Genomic DNA, 19960 nt, shown 5'->3' with positions numbered 1-19960 from the left:
TTTTTAATTTCTACTATGCCATTCTTAATTTCCTTCATAGTTTCCATATCTTTTTCATGCTGTCGTGCATCCTTATGATCAGTACTCTGAATTCTATATCTGATAGATTGCTTATCTCCATTTCATTTAGCTCTTCTTCTAGAGAATTATTTTGTTCTTTCATTTGGAGCTTGTTTTTTGTCTCCCCATTTTGGCTGCCTGTTTGTATTTATTTCTATGTATTAGTTAGATCTGCTAGGACTCCCAGCCTTTTGGATGGTCTCTGGTGCAGGCCAATGTCAGACACTGTCTGTGACTGGCCTTGACTACCCTATTTGAAGCTTTCCACACTCCACAGCTTGTGGTTTCCTCTGCTGTGGCTGAGTGTGTTTGGACAGGACCAAGATGTGCCCGAAGATGTGCTTTTCCAAGCCATGGGGCCAGATGCAAATCAGTCAAAGACTCAAAATACTCAGAGGCTGTTATTCAGTCTCTTAATGAGCCTCAGGCTTTAGAAACTCCACGGGGTAGGGTGAGAGGTTTTCCAACAGGATGGGGCAATTACGCGCACTCCCCCACCGCCCCCCCAGGCAAAAGCTGCTTGGCTGGCAATGTCTGCCTGAGAAAGATGTCCTCTGCTGTATAGGGGAATGACTCGGTACAGGAACCCAGATGGCTGCCCTCTGAGCCCTATCTCCAGAGCCCACAGTCCTGGATTCTCCTCAAACACCTGCAGTCCACTCTGCTCTTCCTCCGCCAGAGCCCAAGGTGAGTGGCTGCACACAAAACTTTGTGTATTGGCTCTTTGAGAGGGTGCCTGCATTTCCAGCCATCTCTCCCTGGCAGACAGAAACCAGTGCTTTTCATAGCCAGATGTTATGTGGGCCCCTGTCTCAGGTCTGGTGCTCTGGGCTGGGAAGCCCTGCCAGGGGTTTAGGCCCCAGAGTCCTCAGTAAGAACCCCCCACAGCTGAGATCTCCCTCCGGACCTTCCGTTGCTGCCTGTGGGGGCCCAGCCAGCCCTCTCACACCTCCACACTTCCTACTCATCTCCTTGCAGGCTCCACTTTTCATCCTTGGTTATGAGGGTGCTCTCCAGCTCATCTTCAGTTGATTATTCAGGATGGTTTGTCTATATCTTAATTGTAATTCCAGTTTGGTCCTGGGAGAGTGTCAGTGTAGCTTCCACTCAATCTGCCACCATCTTGGATCATCTGTGAACTATGTACTCTTGACCATGTTAAGAGTATATCTAAATAATTTATTTCTATCCTGAGGCTTATGTAGTGTATATTAGTCAAATGCTACTGTACCTCTGAACAGTGTACCTACTATATAAAAATGAACTAAAAATCAGGCTAAATGGGTAGAATGTGATAAAGTGAGTGTTCCCATAAAGGAAAGAAGAGGAGAGATATTTAAGACATACTGTATGTAACTGGCTTGGTGGGCAGAGCAGGGAAGTACTCACACTCAATCCAAGCCTTGGGCAAGTTCTTTTCCCTGAGCGCAGTAGGGGTGATCATGTCCTCATCCTCGGGCTCTAAGAAGGAAAAGGTACATGAAACTCTATAAGGGCCCTTTACAAAGAATTTAGATGACCATTGCTTCCTATGGGGTGTTCCTCACCCAGGTCTTGTTCTGTACTATGACAGACACCCAAACCCTGGATTTTTAACCTTAAAGTGGTCTAAGTCCTGTGAACAACTGTTCATTGGATTGTATTTTGGTGATGAGGCATATTTGATAAATCAAGCACTCTCTTTAGAGGGTTCTATGCCAGTCATACAGAAGAGAGAGAAAGCCTGGCTCCTGCTACTTGTTTTGTAGCATTACCTTTACAGAACCTATTCTTATGGAGCATGGTGGTGACTAAAGTCCAGAGTGCAAAGTCAGAACCCTGGACAGAGGTCCTTGATCTGCTACATAGTGGCTGCATCACTTAGTGCCAATGGTTGCTTTTCTTGGTATTTCAGGTATTTCATTTATGAAATAAGAATAAAAAAAAATTACCTTCCTGAATTCTAGAGTGGATGAAATATGGTAACATAAAAGAAACATTCACTGGGTTCTAACCGGTACATTCATACAAACTTCCGTTGGAGAGTATTGTGACTCTTTACTATTGTTTAGCAATTCCAAATATTTTCAAAGTGTAACTTTTGAATTCTGTGATTCAACCCTTCACAGACTCCCAATCTGGTTAACTGAAGAGTTTAAATTTCTCCTATAATGGTTTTCTTAATTATTAAAAATATAAGCCTCTTTTCCTTTTTGACCACTTCATGGTTCATAAGTCACATAGCAGCTTTGCAAATTGTCACATTTGTTTAATTAGTCCACAGACCCTGCCATGTTGATTTATGTCAGCTGAATAACAGCCTCTTTGGGGAAATTGCAAATTGCTGACCACATTTCCTTCTTTTTCCAAGCAAATGAAAGAGAGACTAGGTGAACAACAGCCAGTGGAGGGCAGGAGCAGTGTGATGTTAGGCTGGGAAGAAAGATGTGACTACAATCCACTATACAACCATTGGATGACAATTTTCTTTTGGTCAATAGATTCAAATTGATTATACACTACACTGGCCTGAGAGAGCCAGGTGTCTGTGGGACAGTTTTCCATGTGCTATTTATTTACTTCCATCCCTATGTGCCATTTGCTCACTAGAACCTTTCCAGCAAAGGGTTTGACATTGTTTTCTTTGAACCTTATCTTTGGTGCTTTACTAAATTTATAACAGGGAGTAAATGTATCTATCTGGTTACCCCAAAAGATGATATAGGCTAAAAACATATAGGTTTAAAGAGGATTTTGAGACATCCATGGGTAATAGATTCCCACAATGTTATTAGGGAAGCTTTGGGTGGCGGGCAGTTGGAAGGTATCATTTTCTCAGGGTGGGAAACTCTTAATTAAAGACACCTTGGTAATAGATTCCAATAGTAATTGTTACCTTTTTATTAAAAATAAAGGCTAGGTGGTGAAATACAAGAATTGGATTGGATTTTTTCTTTAACAAATACTGAGTATATAATATCTCCATGATATGATTTTCATAGACATATTTTATCAGTAGTTATTCCTAGCATATACTCTTGGCAAGTGACTGTTTTCACCAAGACAGAGAGGGGCCTATCTTCCTGATTTTAACACAGGATTGACACTTTATAACATGCCTACGGGGCAAGGTTTTATGTCTATTCTGCCTGGCCTGCAAAGTGTTCTTATTGAGCTTAGAATGTTACTTTTCTCCATTAGTCAGCTATCACCTTAGGAAAAGATATGTCTGTTACTTGTGCCACTTCTTTGATACTCATAATATAGAATAAATAAGCTATTTATTTCCCATTATTTAAATAAATTGCAGAAAAAACTAATCTGGGACAGGAGCAACTGTCCAGGCACTCAGGAAGACTCAGCCTGTTAGGATCTTGGAATATTTGGAAGAGGCTTTCTGAATCAATTTATCTGGCTTTTATCCCCTGGCTTGGTGATTCTATGATTTTTAAGATTGAAATAGTTGTTTCAGGGGAAAGTCCATTCCATGCAAATCATATTGGCTGGACTTTCAGCTGTATTAGCAGCCTGGTGCCTTATTTTTATTGAGCTCATAAATAATAAGACAGCAAAGCTATGTCCAAATTGTTCAATGGATGCCTCTTTCCATATAAATAAATATTACTTCTGTGTTCACAAATTCAGCCTTTGTTCCTTCTAAAAGCAGTTGTCATGAACTTCTCATTACCATTTTTCTTTCTTTCTTTCTTTTTTGAGGAATTAATTATTTATTTAAAAAGGAGTATTAAGACATTTGGGTAGACATTTGGGGAAAAATCAATTTAGATTTTTTAAAAATTTATCTTTACTGTTGAAAGTATTACAGATATCCCCCCTTCCCCCATTTTTCCCCATTGATCCCCTCTACCCCACATCTCCCTCCCCACCCCAGTCCTTCACCTCACTATTGCCTGTGTCCATGGGTTATGCATATATGCATATAAGTTCTTTGATTGATCTCTCCCCAAACACTCCTCCACCCCTGCCTTCCCACTGAGATTCATTTATCTGTTCCATGCTTCTATGTCTCTGGATCTATTTTGTTCCTCAGTCTATTTTGTTTATTAGATTCCACATATGAGTGAGATCATGTAAAACTGAATCAGGAAGAATCAGAAAACCTGAAAAGGCCAGTAACAACTGATAAAATCGAAGCAGTAATAAAAAAAACTCCTAGCAAACAAAGTCCTGGTCCAGATGGCTTCACAGGGGAGCTTTCTAATTCTTTAAGTTGTAGGGTTAGATAGTTTACTAAAAAATTTTCTTGCTTTTTGAGGCAAGCCTGCAGTGCTATGAACTTCCCTCTCAAGACTGCTTTCCCTGTGTCCCATAGATTTTTGGGTTGTGTGTTCATTTTCATTTGTTTCCAGGAAGGTTTTGATTTCCATTTTTGTCTTATTGTTAACCCATTCATTGTTTAATAATATGCTATTTAGCCTCCATGTGTCTGAATGTTTTTGAATGTTTTTATTGTAATTGATTTCTAGTTTCATGCCGCTGTGATCTGAGATGCTTGATATGATTTTAACCTTCTTGAACTTCTAGAGACTTGTTCTATGTCCTAACATGTAGTCTGTCTTTGAGAATGACCCATGTACACTTGAGAAGAATGTATATTCTGAAGCTTTGGGGTGAAAATGTTATGTAAATATCAATTAAATCCATCTGATCTAGTGTGCCATTTAGTCACTGTTTCTGTGTTGACTTTTTGTCTGGAAGATCTATCCAGTGAAGTCTGTGGGGTGTTCCAGTCCACGACTATGACTGTATTGATGTTGATCTCTCCTTTAAAGTCCTTAAGGTTATTATCAATAGGTCCTTATTTATTGCCATTTTAATTCTTTATGCCTAAGTTTTTCTCTCTATTTCTTCTTATTATTACAGCAGTCCCTTTAACCTTTTTTGCAATGCTTCTATTTCTACTTCTAATTACAGCAGCCCTTTTAACATTTCCTGCAGTGCTGGTTTGGTGGTGGTAAATTCCTTTCTGATTTTTCTGGGTTTGACTACAGAGTCTTCTGTGTGTTTTTTTGTTTGGGAAGCTCTTTATTTCACCATCTATTTTGAATGATACCTTTGCTGGATAGAGGAGTCTTGGTTTCAGATCCTTGTTTTGCATTACCTTGAATACTTCATGCCATTCCCTTCTGGCCTGTAGAGTCTCTGATGAGAAGTCAGCTGACAGCCTTATGGGAGCTCCTTTGTAGGTAACAAATTGCTTTTCTCTTGCTGCCTTTAATATTCTCTCTTTGTCTTGAATTCTTGGCATTTTAATTATGATGTTTCTGGGTGTGGGCCTCTTTGGCTTCTTCTTGCTTGGGGCTCTCTGTGCCTCCTTGACTTGTGTGACTTTTTCCCTCACCAGGTTAGGGAAGGTTTCTGCCATTTTTTTCAAACAGGTTCTCTTATCCTTGCTTACTTTCGACCTCTTCTGGCACTCCATTCAACAGTGACTCTGAAAAAAATATCACATGGCTATAATATTATGAAAGCCTGTGGAATTGTTTCAAGCCAGTGTTTTTAAAATGATAGTCATTTGGATATAGTTTATGTAAAAATAATTTGAAACAGAAGAACTAGAAAGTCAACAGCAAGGTTAAAATCATTTTTGAAAAGAGTAACAGTCAAAATTAGTTTACAAGCAAAGAAAACAAGTTCATGGGTTAGAAAAGTAAGAAATGGCCTGATCTGGCCTGAGCAGAAGCCCTCTACCTAGGTTTCCATTTTGCTCCTTATCTTTGCAAAACATTTATCAATGGCTCGATCTTACATTTCAATCCAACAACATTTCCTAGTGTTCTGATTGTTTAACTAACTGAGACACTGCCCTTATTAAGGACTGAAATTTACATGGCAATCTTTGGGGAGTCAACCCCCATTACTTAAAGGGGCCGTGGCCTCAGATTGGTGCTGCTGAAATGCATGGCAAACTCAGTGGGTCTGGTTGAATTCTGCCCATTATGTTGCTATGGTGGCTTGTCCCACTGTTGCTGCCTTTGGAAATATTTCATTGTAGAATCTGAGTATAGAGCTTTCCAAGCTTTTATAGTTCTAGTAGCTGTCCCTTTTAATAGGTTTCAGTATTCCACTGCCTCTGCTGAAATGGGGCATCCAGGATATGACAGTGTTTCAAATGTGGTCTGCCCTGTAAAATGCATGTTGTACAGTCTCCTATTGACTTCCACATTCTGAGTATCACACTTACCTTAATATCACCTGAGTTGGCCTTGGTTTTTTGGTTGCCAACCTCCTCCCCCAAAAATACTTGGGGGTCAACTAAAGACCTTGGGTATTTTAGCCCAAGAATTACAGCTAACTCAGGTGGTCTTTCTCATTCTGCAATATTATACTCGGTTTATGGAACATAATTGCAGTTTTCATGTACCTCTGTTAAAATTTATCTTATTGGTTTCAGACCAGTTTTACAAAATATTTTTGAATTTTGATTACTCATAGTTTAACATCACCTGCACTTTTTTTGTTGTTAATCCTTACCCAAGGATATATTTTCCATTGATTTTTTTTGGATTTGACAGAATCCTAGCCATCAGCCATAGTATGTATAATATGATTGGGGGGGGGGGGGGGAATCACTGGTCAAAAATGGGCCTTTTCTGGTTTTTCTAGGTTTGACTATAGAGCCTTCAGATAACATTAATGTAAGTGTCTGTCCCATTGTTAGAAATGATGTAGAATTCTCTATTGCTTGTGAGCCTATTCTCTGTCAAATAGTGAAAAATAAAATAGTATTACTTATTTAGCCCTTTCTCTATTAGCTATGTTAGTCAACCTTACAAAGAGAAGACCCATCTAGTGTAGTGGAAAGAGTGTGCACTTTGGAACTGGTCACCAGCATTCACTTATGACTAATGTGAGGCTGTGTGCAAGTTGCTCCATGTATTGGAGCCTCCAAAGCCTTGACTGTCCAGTGGGGATATTAATTCCTATTTTGTCTCAGTCTTGGGAAGAGTCAATGGAGCCAAGTTGGAGTTTCAGACCAATCAAGATAGTTGGATAAGGGCGCATGGGTGTTCTTATCTTGGGAATAGCAAGAACATAAAAATAGATTAATAATCTTCAAGTGGGAATTAAAAAGATAGTAATGGAAAATCTGCTGCAAGCTTTATGCTCTTTACAGTTCTAATTTTGGGAAGTGAGAGTTACTCTACCATTCCTTGCTAAAGATATACTTTCAGGAAATTATATTCCTTTCAATTGTATCCTCACCACCTTAATCAAACGCATCATGGTACCATGCAATCAACATGCTGTTTCATGAAATTTCAGATTTTCAAATACAGGGAATCAATTGTAACTGAAAATGTAAAAGTGTATGCAATTCCATGTGGCTTGAACAGTCGGTCAGTGAATTCTGATAGTAATTCAAGATAATCAGAATCTGCCACAGAGGAAATACAGAAGACCTGGGAAAGAAGGTACACTTTTATCCCTCAGGTGTCTGAAATACCTTTTAATCTAACCAGGGACACACCTCTAAAGCCAGTGGTGAAAAGGAATATAACTAAGCCTCTCATAGATCGAGGCTGAAAAGATACAACACCAGCCTGGGATGGAAGTGTTGTGTCTTTTCAGCTTGATCAATAGGACCTATATCTTTTAAGTGATAGGACTAACTTTGGAGAATACCAACCTTAAACAGGAAAAAAAAATCTAAAATTTAAAAGAAGTCATTGAGTATTTTAGAGTCAGAGTAATTGGAATTCAGCTTTAAAATATTGTCACATAGTTATTTTTGGGTGTTTTGATGAAATTCATAGGTAACATTTGTCAAGAATGTTATCAACTGCATACAAATGCACATCTCAAAAAACACTTGGAAATATTCTATCTCTTAAGTAAGTTAATCATCCCCTCTAAATTTTGTATGTATTTTTAATGTACTTACCACCTCCATTTAAATAGTGCTAGGTAAAATCCAATCTGTCAGCACTAGTCTTAATTATACTTACAGATTCTGCTTCAGTGGTGCCACTGTGAATGAATCTGTGAAGTATCTCCTTGCATTATAGCTCTTCATACATCAAAGATTCTTTTTGAACTAGGTAATTATAGAAGGAAATAACAACATGTTTTATTGCTACCTGAGGGTTTTTATTAATATTACCTTTGTGCCCAGCTGGCATGGCTCAGTGGTTGCACATCGACCTATGAACCAGGAGGTCGCCAGTTCGATAACTGGTCAGGGCACATGCCCGGGTTGGGCGTTCAATCTCCAGTAGGGGGCATGCAGGAGGTAGCCAATCAGTGACTCTTCATTGATGTTTCTATCTCTTTCTTCCTCTCCCTTCCTCTCTGAAATAAAAAAATATATATAAAAAATATTACATTTGCAGTGACTATGTTACCCATAAATGTTGAAGAAAAGTATTATGTAACTGATTCATTAAAAAGGTCTTTCATAAACTTTCATCCCTTCTGCCCTTCCCCAAAGCTGTCCTGTATTTCTATCATGTTTAATGTGTACATACAAAAATGTTTGATGAATCCAACACATGCTGGCACTGTCCTGCTTCACAAACTTTGTCATCTCTCTGGTGCTGGGGTGTTAAGCATGTGATTTAATTATCCTTACTCTTCAGGTAAAGCGTGCTGGCCACAAGCCCTATTACTAAAGCATGATTTGAATATACAGGACCTCTTTTCAAACTAAATGTTTGAAAGAACTGAGAAGGTGCCCCTTCTGATAACAGAGAGTGAGGGAGGCTGAGGGGCTTATCCTACTTTGAGACTTGAACTCACAAATATACAGTGTGTATGTCTGGGTGGAACAGAGTTACCAATCACATGACAAAGCACTCTCTTCAGCTTTCTCATCTTTGCATGGAAAAATCAACAGCATGTGTGTAATCTTGTCACTATCTATTAGGCTACATCAAGAGAAATGAGTATCAGAGTATCCAGAACCAGGATGGTGACAGTACTGCTCTCCCCTGAGCTGACCAATCACACGTCAAACAGAATACCATGAGTTAGAAGAGCCCCTCTGGGGAGCACCTAGGATAGTGACAGAATGCAGAACTCAAGCATTAGAAGAAAAGTTGAACATTCCCAACAAATAAGTGAACAAGCAGTGGATGTCTCAGCCTAGAGAAAAGATGACACCAGGGGATAAAATTGCTGTATCTCAACAGCTAAAGGCTTGTCATGTGAAAGAAGAGGAGGATGTGTTCTGTGCAGCTCCAAAGTATGATCCATAGGTAGAGGCTCCTGAGAGACTCAGGTGTAGCTCATATCCAGGAAGAATAATCTGATCAGGCTGCCTCAATATGTGAGCTCCCTGTCATTGGCAATGTGCAAGTGGATGTTAGATGGCCCTTTGTATTGCAAAGAGGCTTCAAGCACCAGTGTGGAGCAAGGGAATGGACCAAATGACTTTAAGTCCCTCTGAAAAAAATTCAACCAATTCAATCAGTAAGTATTTATAAAGGGCTTACTATGTTTAGTGCCAAGAAGGTGTTTAATTTTCTAAGTGCCCCAAAATAAAGTTGCTTTTTTTTTCCTCATCAGGAGATGACACATTCCTGGCCAACTCCTCTCACTGCCATACATACTCCTGGAAACTCTGAGCAGAACACATTTTCCATCCCAGGACAGGTCAGTTATCTACCTTCCTACATTTTTCTTTATCCTACTTCAATTATGCCAATCTTCTAGCTCCATAAAATCTAGACTTTCTCTTGTCCCTTGAGATGTTATTATAAATATCATTTTTGTTGAAAGAGAGTCTTTAAGAAAATATACACTTTGACACTGCATATGCTACCATACCTAGAGCATGGCCACTGTCCAACTTACTGTGCCCAGAGCTGACTAATCAGAGAGAAGAATGAACTTGTCCTTTAAGGAAGACCAAATAGATAATGTATCAACATATGAAAAATTTTAAATTATAAAAGCCTATACACTTCATTCTAATAGATCAATTTTTATTTTTATATCACCTTCCAGTTCTTGCTCACAGAGCATCATATAAAGATACCACTCTGTTTCTCTTATGTATTCTTAATATAGTTGTTTATTAACAATAACAAGCACATCTTTTTAACAACAAAAACCCCAACACATTGTATTGACAGAAATTTTTCTTCTGTAGTCCTATTGTCAAATGTTTAATATAATTTTGCCTCACCTGCTCCCAGTAAGAAGTTTTTTTCTCACCATCAGTTTTTAAAATACCTAAGTAGCTTATTGAATGGAGGGGGGCAACTGTTCTGATACAAATCTTTGCAAGCTATGCATACACTCAAGCAACCACCTCTAAGTGACCTGCAGTTGGCATTGATCTAGGTACCAGCTACTCTTGTGTGGTTGTCTTCCAGCACAAAAAAAGTGGAAATAATTGCCAATGATCAGGGAAACTGAAACACCCCAAGTTATATCACCTTTACTGATACTGAACAATGAATTGGTAATGCTGCAAAGAATTAAGATGCAATGAATCCTACCAACACAGATTTGCTGCCAAATACTTGATTGGACATAGATTTGATGGTGCTGTTGTCCAGTCTGATATGAAACATTAGCTCTTTGTGGTGGTGAATGATGCTGGCAGGACGAAGGCCCAAGTGGAATACAAGGGAGAGATAAAATGTTTCTATCTAGCAGAGGTGTCATCTATGGTTTTCACGAAGATGAAGCAAATTGCAGAAACTTACCTTGGGAAGACTGTTACCAATGCTGTTGTCATAGTACCTGCTTACTTCAATGGCTCTCAGCATCAGGCTACCAAAGATCCATTGCTATTACTTATGGCTTAGACAAAAAGGTTGAAAGAAAGTTCTGATCTTTGACTCTGGAGGTAGCAAGTTAAATGTGTCGCAATGTCTCACAATTGAAGATGAAATCTTTGAGGTAAACTCTGCAGCTAGGGACACCCACTTAGGTAGAGAAGACTTAACAACTGAATGGTCAATTACTTCATTGCAGAGTTCAAGCACAAGCATAAGAAGGACATCAGTGAGCACAAGAGGGCTGTCCATCGCCTTCATACTGCTTGTGAATATGCTAAGCATACTCTCTCATCCAGCAGCCAGGCCAGTATTGAGATTGATTTGCTCAGTGAAGGAATTGACTTCTACCTCTACCATCCATGCCCCATTTGAAGACTTGAATGCTGACCTTTTCTGTGGCACCCTGGACCTTGTGGAGAAAGCGCTTCAAGATGCCAAGCTTGACAAGTCTCAGATCCATGATATTGTCCTGATGGGTGGCCTACCTATATCCCCAAGATTCAGAAACTCCTACAGAACTTTTTCAATGGCAAAGAGTTGAATAAGAGCATCAACCCTGATGAGGCTGTTGCTTATGGTGCAGCTGTCCAGGCAGCCATACTATCTGGAGACAAACCCAAAACTGTTGGAGATTTGCTGCTGTTGGTTGTCACTCCTCTTTCCCTTGACATTGAGACTGCTGGTGGAGTCATGACTGTCCTCATCAAGCACAATACTACCATTTCTCCCAAGCAGACACAGACCTTCACTACCTACTCTGACAATTAGCCTGGTGTGTTCATTCAGGTTTACAAAGGTGAACATGCCATGACCAAGGATAACAACCTGCTTGGCAAGTTTGAACTCCCAGGCATTCCTCCTGCACCTTGTATTCCTCAGATCGAAATCACTCTTGATATTGATGCCAACGGCATCCATAATGTCTCTGATGTGGATAAGAGTACTGAAAAAGAGAACAAGATTACCATCACTAATGTCAAGGGTCATCTGAGCAAGGAAGACATTGAATGCAGGGTCCAGGAAGCTGAAAGTACAAAGCTGAAAATGAGAAGCATCAGAACAAGGTGTCTTCCAAGAATTCACACAAATCTTATGCATTCAACATGAAACAAACGTTGAAGATGAAAAACTTCAAGGCAAGATCAATGATGGGAGCAAACAGAAGGTTATTCACAAATCTAAGGAAATCAACTGGCTTAATAACCAGGAGGAAGGCAGGGGTGGGTGGGGAGAGAGATTAACCTAAGAACTTATATGCATAACCCATGGACACAGGCAATAGTGTGGTGAAGGCCTGGGGAAGAAGCAGGAGCAGGAAGAGGGAGTCAATGGGGGAAAAAAGGGGGTCATCCATAATACTTTCAACAATAAAGATAAATTTTAAAAATACTCCATGCAGAAGAACAGAATGGGCAAATGCCTGGCAAGACGAAGGATCATGGTGTGATCCATACTGATATGATATCTCGAGTGGCTGGATCAGTGTTTGCATGATGGGGAGTAGAGAGAGATGAACACCGTGCAGATAAATACATCTCTGCAGAAGGCCTTGAGTGCCAGCCAAGGAATTTGGACTTTATATGTAGAAAACAAATCAGATCCCTTAATTTTGGGGATCCTGATTTTGACAATAGCATTGGCTTAAATTGCATTGGTCCCTTCCCACCTTTGAAAAGGGTCAGAATTAAGTGAGCACCAACCCTCTCTGAGTGTGTATCATTCCCTCCTATGTTCCTACTCTCACTCCTTAGACTGCCCTGGGCCTGGTACCTTCTCCCTAACATCCAACAATTGTGCAGCAATTGTAGTGTGTTCAGTTCTGTTGTCCAATTTTGTAGATAATTTGTACAAGTCACAATTTTGACAGTTACGAGTGTACACAATACAACTGCTTGTTTAAATGGCTTTTGTAGTAAGTGCAAAATTTGGTATCAGGCATAATTTTTTTCTTCTGACAATTATCTGTGTACGATCAACTCTATGATGAAAGTATAATCAAGTGGGATAAAATGGTGAAATCAGGATGACCATACACCCACTCTTTTGTTTTGCTTGATCCCTCCCGAAATGTTGGTTTGAAAGAAAAGTTCATTTAAAATAACAATAATAGAATCAACAACATGCATAATGTTATGATGTGCCGCACCTCATTCTAAGTACTTAATATATATTAAATAATTTGATCATCACTGTGATGAAAAGAGATTGGTAATTTGACTATCCTTACTTGACAGAGGAAGAAACTGAGGCACAGAGTAAAGTAATGTGCTCAGAATTACCTACCTAATAAATAACAGAACCAGCTTTTAGATCCAGATGTTCTGGCAATGTAGTTTTTTATCTCACAGATTTAAAGTTGTCCAGTTCAAATTCTGTTTTCCAAAACATAGGTATCTCCAGTAAATACATGTAACCAGGGTGATCACCCTTTTCTCAGTGCTTACACCAGAACTAGGGGTCACAACCCTCTCAGAAACCATCCATTTCTTCTTATATCCATGACAGAGCTTGCACAGTAGAAAGGGTCACCCCCATATGCCATAGTTGTGGGTTCAATCCCTGGTCAGGGCACATATGGGAATCAACCAATAGATGCATAAATAAGTAGAAAAACAAACAGATGCCCCTCCCCTCAATTCAATAAATAAAAATTAAAAAGCCCTGGCCAGTATGGCTCAGTTGGTTGGGCATCATCCCTTGTACTGAAAGGTTGCTGTTTCTATTCCCAGTCAGGACACATGCCCGGGTTGCAGGCTCGGTCCTTGGTGGAGCCATGCAGGAAGCAGCCAATTGATGTTTCTCTCTCATCATTGATGTTTCAATCTTTCTCTCCCTCCCTTCCTTTCTTTCTAAAAAATCAATTAAAAAGTCTTAAAAAATTATTGCATGAATAATGCAGATACTTTCCATGACCAAGCTATTTCTAATTAGGTATGTATGTAGAGCAAGTTGGGTAATATCCAAAAGTGTTTCATTTGTTTGGAATTCTGGTTTTAAAAAGTTTTAACATTTAAAAACTGTGTCAAGAATATATAACACCAGTGACTCAAATTTAGTAAATAACAACCCTCCAATTTGTTTCATGAATTACTGCCCTGCTGCCCTGCACAACTGATTGTTTCAGTCTAAAGTGTAAAATACTTGGATGAAGGTTAAAAATTCTGTCCAGATACTTGGTGTATTTGACTTTGGAAATTTTTATTTGATTCCTAAAAGTATACAATCTCAAACTTGCCCTATACAATTATAATGAAATCCCTTTAAAAACATAACAGGTAGAAATATTGGTATACAGTTAAAACATATAAATGGTTAACCGCTCATTTATTTGGTAGTTTGGGAAATGAAGTGTTCTGGATAATTGAAATTCTTGGATGAACAAAGGTTATCCTTCCATACGAATCATGTAATAGGTGTCATTTTGAAATATTTTCTGACTTCTTATAAAAATTATAGTGAACATGCTTTAGTCTTTCTTGATAACTTTGACATTGTTATGATCACCAGTTATTGTACTATGCTGTAGTATTATACTATGCTGTAATTGTGCCCTCAAGAGCTATTAAGATGGGCAGAAATGCTTGCCTCTATATTAAATGGCCATAGACTTTTGTGCTCTTTAAGTTCAGATTTTCTATGTCATTTTGTTTGGCCCCCTGTGCTGTCAGTTTTCATGTCTCAGTGTTCCTAGTGGCTGTGGCTCTAAAAGTGTTTCTGCTTTCTAGTCATCTATGATTTGCTAAGTGGTGGGAATCAAATGGCCAAGCTTGTTACAGTTGTCAAAAGTCAGTTCTCTATCAGTGAAGGTACAGAAACTTTTCAGCAGCACAGCTCTTAAATTGAGAGGCCTTTTCCATCTCTTATGAACATTTTATGGTAGTCTTCTGGAGTGCTGATCTTGCCAGAAAATAAGTCTCTTGGGCAACAGAATCACGCTAAGTATACTGAAAAGTATACTTTTTATTAAAGCACAGTGCTATCATTCTTTTTTACTTACTTTAAATATAAATTATGCTATGATCCTATTTTTACTCTATAGTGTGGCAAGTTTAGGCTTAAATAATAGATTATTTCTAGCACTTATTGCTGTAACTAATTCTTATATTTACTGGAATTCATTGTCTCCAGTTTTGACACATTTGCTTTGCAGTCGATATTCTCTTTTCTATCCATGAGGTGCTGTGCACACCCTGTACATCATTGTTATACTTCTGCTTGCAAGTTTTGTCAGGATCCATACAGGCATGCCACGCTCTGAGAAAGCCTGACATATCCAAACACTGATTTCTCAAAACAGTGAATGAATTGTGTGTAGGGTGACTTTCAAATCAAATTTAAATCCCTTTAAATAATGTGCTCCACTAGCATATTTCAAATTGCTTCCTATGCTTCATGAAATTTGTAATAAAGTTTTAAGAACAGTTTTTTCTTGAAAATGAGATACATGTATTGCATGTGTGTCACAGTTAAGGTAGAAAATTGGAGTTGTTTCTATAAAATGGAACAAGTAAGCAAATCTATTAATTACAGCCTTGTTTATACTTCTACAAAAACCATGATTATTTCTCTGAACTAAGTACCCTTTACTTCCTTAGAGGCATAATTGCCTAGGTCAGTGAGAAATTATATACTTGAATTTCACACATGGAGGTCATTTGTTCCCATGTTGCACAGATTTCCAAATAGATACCAGTCTGAATAATTCTGAGAAAATGGCTGTTATGATCATGTTGCAGCAAGTTTATTTATCAAATGTTTATCCTTCAAATAGAGCTACAGACAGATGTCTAATTAATGGAATTGTCAACAATGGTTTCCTATTTACAAACATTACTCAACTTATATCTTCAGCAATAAGAGATATATCTTTTATTCCCTTTGAGTCATTTAACTAATGTTTGTATTTTATGTGTTCTTCCTTATAGGAATCCCAACATATGACTTCAGGATTCACCTTACAAAGTAGGTGGTTTTAAAAACATTCTTAGTCCAAATTTTATGTCCTCTCCTCCCTCTTCTCTTTTCTACCTAATATTATTGAAATATAAAATAACAATAACAAAAAGTCATATTGTGATACATCCAGTTTGTTTTTTCATCTTTTATTAATTGAAAGATGCTGTGAAAAAGTATAACTGGAAGGGCTGCATGTCTGAATTAAATCGGTTTAATTCAGAATAATCCTTTGACAGTAGAAAATATGGATAGTAATTATGCGTGCCGTTTCTTTTCAGAGTGGAGCGACCCAACCAGCAGAGCTTCTACAAAGTAAGTATCACTCAAGTTGTGAATACTCGGGTTTTCAAAATAGGCTTCTTCAGGGGCATTTGGCAAGGAAATGGTGCCTCAGTGCTGAGTGAAACTTGTTCTTTGTCCTGCTCCTTAAAAATATGAACCTTGACTCATAATAATATGGTTAGAGGGGAGAACGAGATTTACCACGATAAGCAACTAACAGTAAAAATGAATGATATAACCAATAGGTCCTCTAATGATATAGACACAGGCTGAATAAATACTTGGGATATGAAAACAACTATAATTCTTGACTAGTTGTTTGAGTATTGTGTAACATCAGCCACAGACATCATTATATACAATACCCAGACACCTCTAATGAAGATGGAGAAAGGGCACATCTGAGCAGCCATGATTGGGCATGAAATGTAGAATGGATTGCTATGGCCAGTCATCTTGAGACCTCACCATTTGTAGGTCATCTGACTACTGTATATTAAAGCCAAACAGAGGCAGCCAGGAAGAGATAGAATAAGAGATCACATAACAATAGGTTGAAATTCACAAGCCAGGGCCCTGAAATTCACTCAGCACTGTCTTCTTTTTTTATTAACTGAAGGAAGGATATGAAGAAACCAATTTTCTCATATTAACTATTGTAGATTTTGTAATATCCATTTGTCCAAGAATATATCAAAGGAGTATTTGTCTCACAACTCCTTTTATTCCTAATAATAGAAAATGGGAGTACACTGTGTAAGTAATAATCACATACTTGAAGATTTTCAAAATGAAATAATTTATGACATTCAAGTGGCCTAATGGCACACTTGAAAGGAATGGCTCACCTTTTGGAAGATCACAAATAATTGCATAAAACAACTGGGAATGACTCCCAAATAGACTGAGATTCAGAGAAAGTCAGTGCCATTTCCATGTTCTTGGTTCTGTTTAGCAGCAAAGCACTGAAAGCCATAACCCCATCACCCATCTTCTTATTTTGTCTTCTGGCCTTCTGTGCTGTGCCTTCTAATTCAAAGTTCAATTTTAACAGCTAAGAATTCTCCATTTAAAGAAAGGATAAAAAATAAGAGGGGGAATAAAAACCATTACCCTGATTTAAGGACCAAATTATATAGAAACATAGAAATCAAAATCATCTTTGATATTGTTCATTTTAACTTTTGCATTAATCGCATTTTGAAATGCTCTCTCCCATTTTATGCTAGTAAACAATAGATCTTACCCTCTGCTTTGCTCCTTTCCCATTAGAAATCAATAAAATTCACACACACACACACACACACACACACACACACACACACACACGCATGTGTGCACTTCAGATCTGGGAAATCAATGCAAGTTTCCAAACATGAAAAAAAATAAAAAATATTTTCCCCATTATAAAATGATCTTACTCCTAAAGCAAGAGTATGAGGTTCCTACTGTGAAATATGTTGATGTCCATATAGTTCCTAAAATGCAATATTTCAATTGTTAGTAACTAAAAAAAATAAACTCATGAACCATGGTTTACAGTTTGAGGCTGTGCTTTCAGAAAACAGCACTTCACAGCACAGGGTATGTACTGCATTCAGGGTTTTCTATAGGAAGCATCAATAAAACTAGAAGACGCAAGGTCCATTTTATGAATGAGCTGCTTGCTCTCTGTTTAGCTGCTTGGTCTAAAGTCCAAGTATTGTCCATCAGACTTCAGCTGAAGTAAGTTCTCTTTGTATAATAGATGGGTTTGATACAGGACAGATAAGAGTTATAAGAATTATTTTGACTTTTAGCTTCCCAAATTTTTCAGCTTAGATATTACTATCATTTTCCCATATTTTAGTACAGTGTGATTTTTAAGCCGTCTTCTAGTATTTTCTATTTGGCAGGGTAATCTTCCAGGCAACTAACAACATTCTGAGTGTAGACAGACTGTTGATGGCTGGAGCTTAGTGGGAAGCAACCCCTAAGTTGGCCATACTGCAGGAGAGACACCTTCCCATGGTCTGCAAATATCCTAGATATAGTCCTGCCACTTACTACAATTGAGGGAGATGGGTCTTGTAAAACAGAATTCCTTAATTACTGGAGTACTTTATTACTTCCTCTCATCTTGGCCTCTTTTCACTGGTTATAAAATTTCATATCTTACATTTGAGCCTGAATTGTTTATAAGAACTGCACATATGGGTACCAGGTCTGTAAACACTGGCCCAAATGTGCCTAAGTGCAAGCTAGAAACTAACCAGGCTCAATCGGTGTTCTTGACAGCCACTGCTTTCTCTAGGCCTTTTGGAGAACTGGGTCTTTCCTTTGCTCAGTGTACTCCATTGACACATAGTGCTTTTTATGGGGTGTCCATTCATGGGGTAGCATCCTACCCAATCCAGTTGGAATTCTCACTGCACATGGGGCAAGAGCATTGGACTGGAGGAGTTTCAAGACTTGGGTTCAAGTCTCTACTCCATGGCAGATATGGTATTGGGAGGAAAGCACTGACCTAGTATTCAGAGGATGTGAATTTAAATCACAGTGAATTTATTTTTATTTCAAAGTATGCATATAAAGTCCATTAAGGGAAAGTTAAGCAAATTAATTTGTATATGTGTGTATACATACAGGTACACATATAAACACTTGTCAGAAAAGAAGAACCAACAGTTTTGGATTCCCTCAGCTTGTATGAGTCTGAGCTGTATTATAGTCTTGGAACAGGCCTTACCCAGGTCTTCTAAATCTAATGGATTTCCTAGCCTCCTTATAAAAAGATCTCTGCCCACAAAAAGAGGGTGAAGCATGGGTTTATGAAGGTCAAATTGTATTTCTCAGGATGTAGAGTTGTACAGTAATACCATGCCTGCTCTGATTCTAAAAGAGTCATATATTTCAGTTACAAGATTCAGGGATTAAATGGACACATCAGATATTGTATTACTTTCTAGTTTCTCAATGAAGCCATTAAGGAGTGATGGAAGAGAAAACTTAAACCAAGCCCAAAATACTTGAGTTTCTTGAATTGGATTGCTTCATCTAGTTGATTAAAATATCACGTCAATACAGTGGCTTTACAAAAGTACATGACCTATTTGGAAATTTTATGAGTTATCCTAAATTGGAACAGATCTATATTTGGTGGCCCTGACACACATTTTGAGATAGCATCCATGAACTGAAGGGTATCCATCTAGTCAGTCCTTCATTTCAGTTAATTTGTGAGTACTGTTGAAAAGATGGCAGCTCCAAATAATCAGTTCTTCTGTTACACTTGGTTGTTAACATATGGACTCTGTCCAGTTGGAAACCATCCAGACTCTCTTTTAATCAAGCAACTCCTGTATTTTAAGCTGTGCTATTGAGAATATCTGGAGTTTCCATAAAAGCCCAGTATAAAGGCATATGTTCTTTCATTGCCATAAAACTAGTTTCTCCACTTATGATATTAGCTACAGGTTTGAAAATATCCCAGTCATTGACCCAAGAATTGATGAAAGGTCTAATGGGGACAGACTAGTTGTGTCCAGCTTTAGTTTATTTTTTGGGGGTGGATATGCACACCACATGAACAAATCCTTGGATGTAGCACTACTTAGGAGGAAAGGAATTATACTAGCACAGGAATGGCAGAAGTCTCAGACAATAATCATTGTGCTATTGAGCACATGTTCCAGGCTATTCCCCAGGTCCATGCCAGGACTTTATTTTGTTAAGCCTCACTCAAGGATATTTTTTCCATTGCTTTTCAGAGAGAGTGGAAGGGAGAGAGAGAGAGAAAAAAAAAAAAAACAAAAAACATTGATGTGAGAGAGTCACATCAATTGGTTGTCTCCTGCACACGCCCCAACCTGGGGTCAGGGATCAAGCCTGCAACCAAGGTACATGCCCTTGACCAGAATCAAACCTGGGACCCTTCAGTCCATGGGCTGATG

The 19960-nt window shown here is 38.4% G+C and overlaps 1 protein-coding gene and 1 pseudogene across 7 annotated transcripts in view; both read left to right on the top strand.

The window, feature by feature from the left end:
* AFF2 (ALF transcription elongation factor 2) overlaps positions 1–19960 on the top strand; it is a 393556-nt gene that overhangs the window by 249338 nt on the left and 124258 nt on the right. For 4 of the 6 annotated variants that reach the window (XR_013998027.1, XM_081125975.1, XM_081125978.1 and 1 more), the window contains exons 5-7: positions 9568–9654; positions 15716–15752; positions 16025–16058. Coding sequence is in view for 5 of the 6 variants with exons in the window: in XM_081125975.1 (XP_080982101.1) it covers positions 9568–9654; positions 15716–15752; positions 16025–16058 (158 nt within the window). In the remaining variant the exon portion in view is untranslated. The remainder of the gene's footprint in view (positions 1–9567; positions 9655–15715; positions 15753–16024; positions 16059–19960) is intronic. The other 2 variants (XM_081125977.1, XM_081125976.1) reach the window with 1 other exon arrangement.
* Positions 10326–12284, top strand: LOC308551229 (heat shock cognate 71 kDa protein pseudogene; annotated as a pseudogene). The gene is made up of 2 exons: positions 10326–12010; positions 12190–12284. The product of its transcript is annotated as a heat shock cognate 71 kDa protein pseudogene (transcript).

The sequence above is a fragment of the Miniopterus schreibersii genome, assembly GCF_964146895.1.
Source record: "Miniopterus schreibersii genome assembly, chromosome: X".
Lineage (NCBI taxonomy): Eukaryota > Metazoa > Chordata > Mammalia > Chiroptera > Miniopteridae > Miniopterus > Miniopterus schreibersii.
The sequence above is the reverse complement of the archived record's forward strand: the minus strand, read 5'-3'. Positions and strand labels throughout refer to the sequence as shown.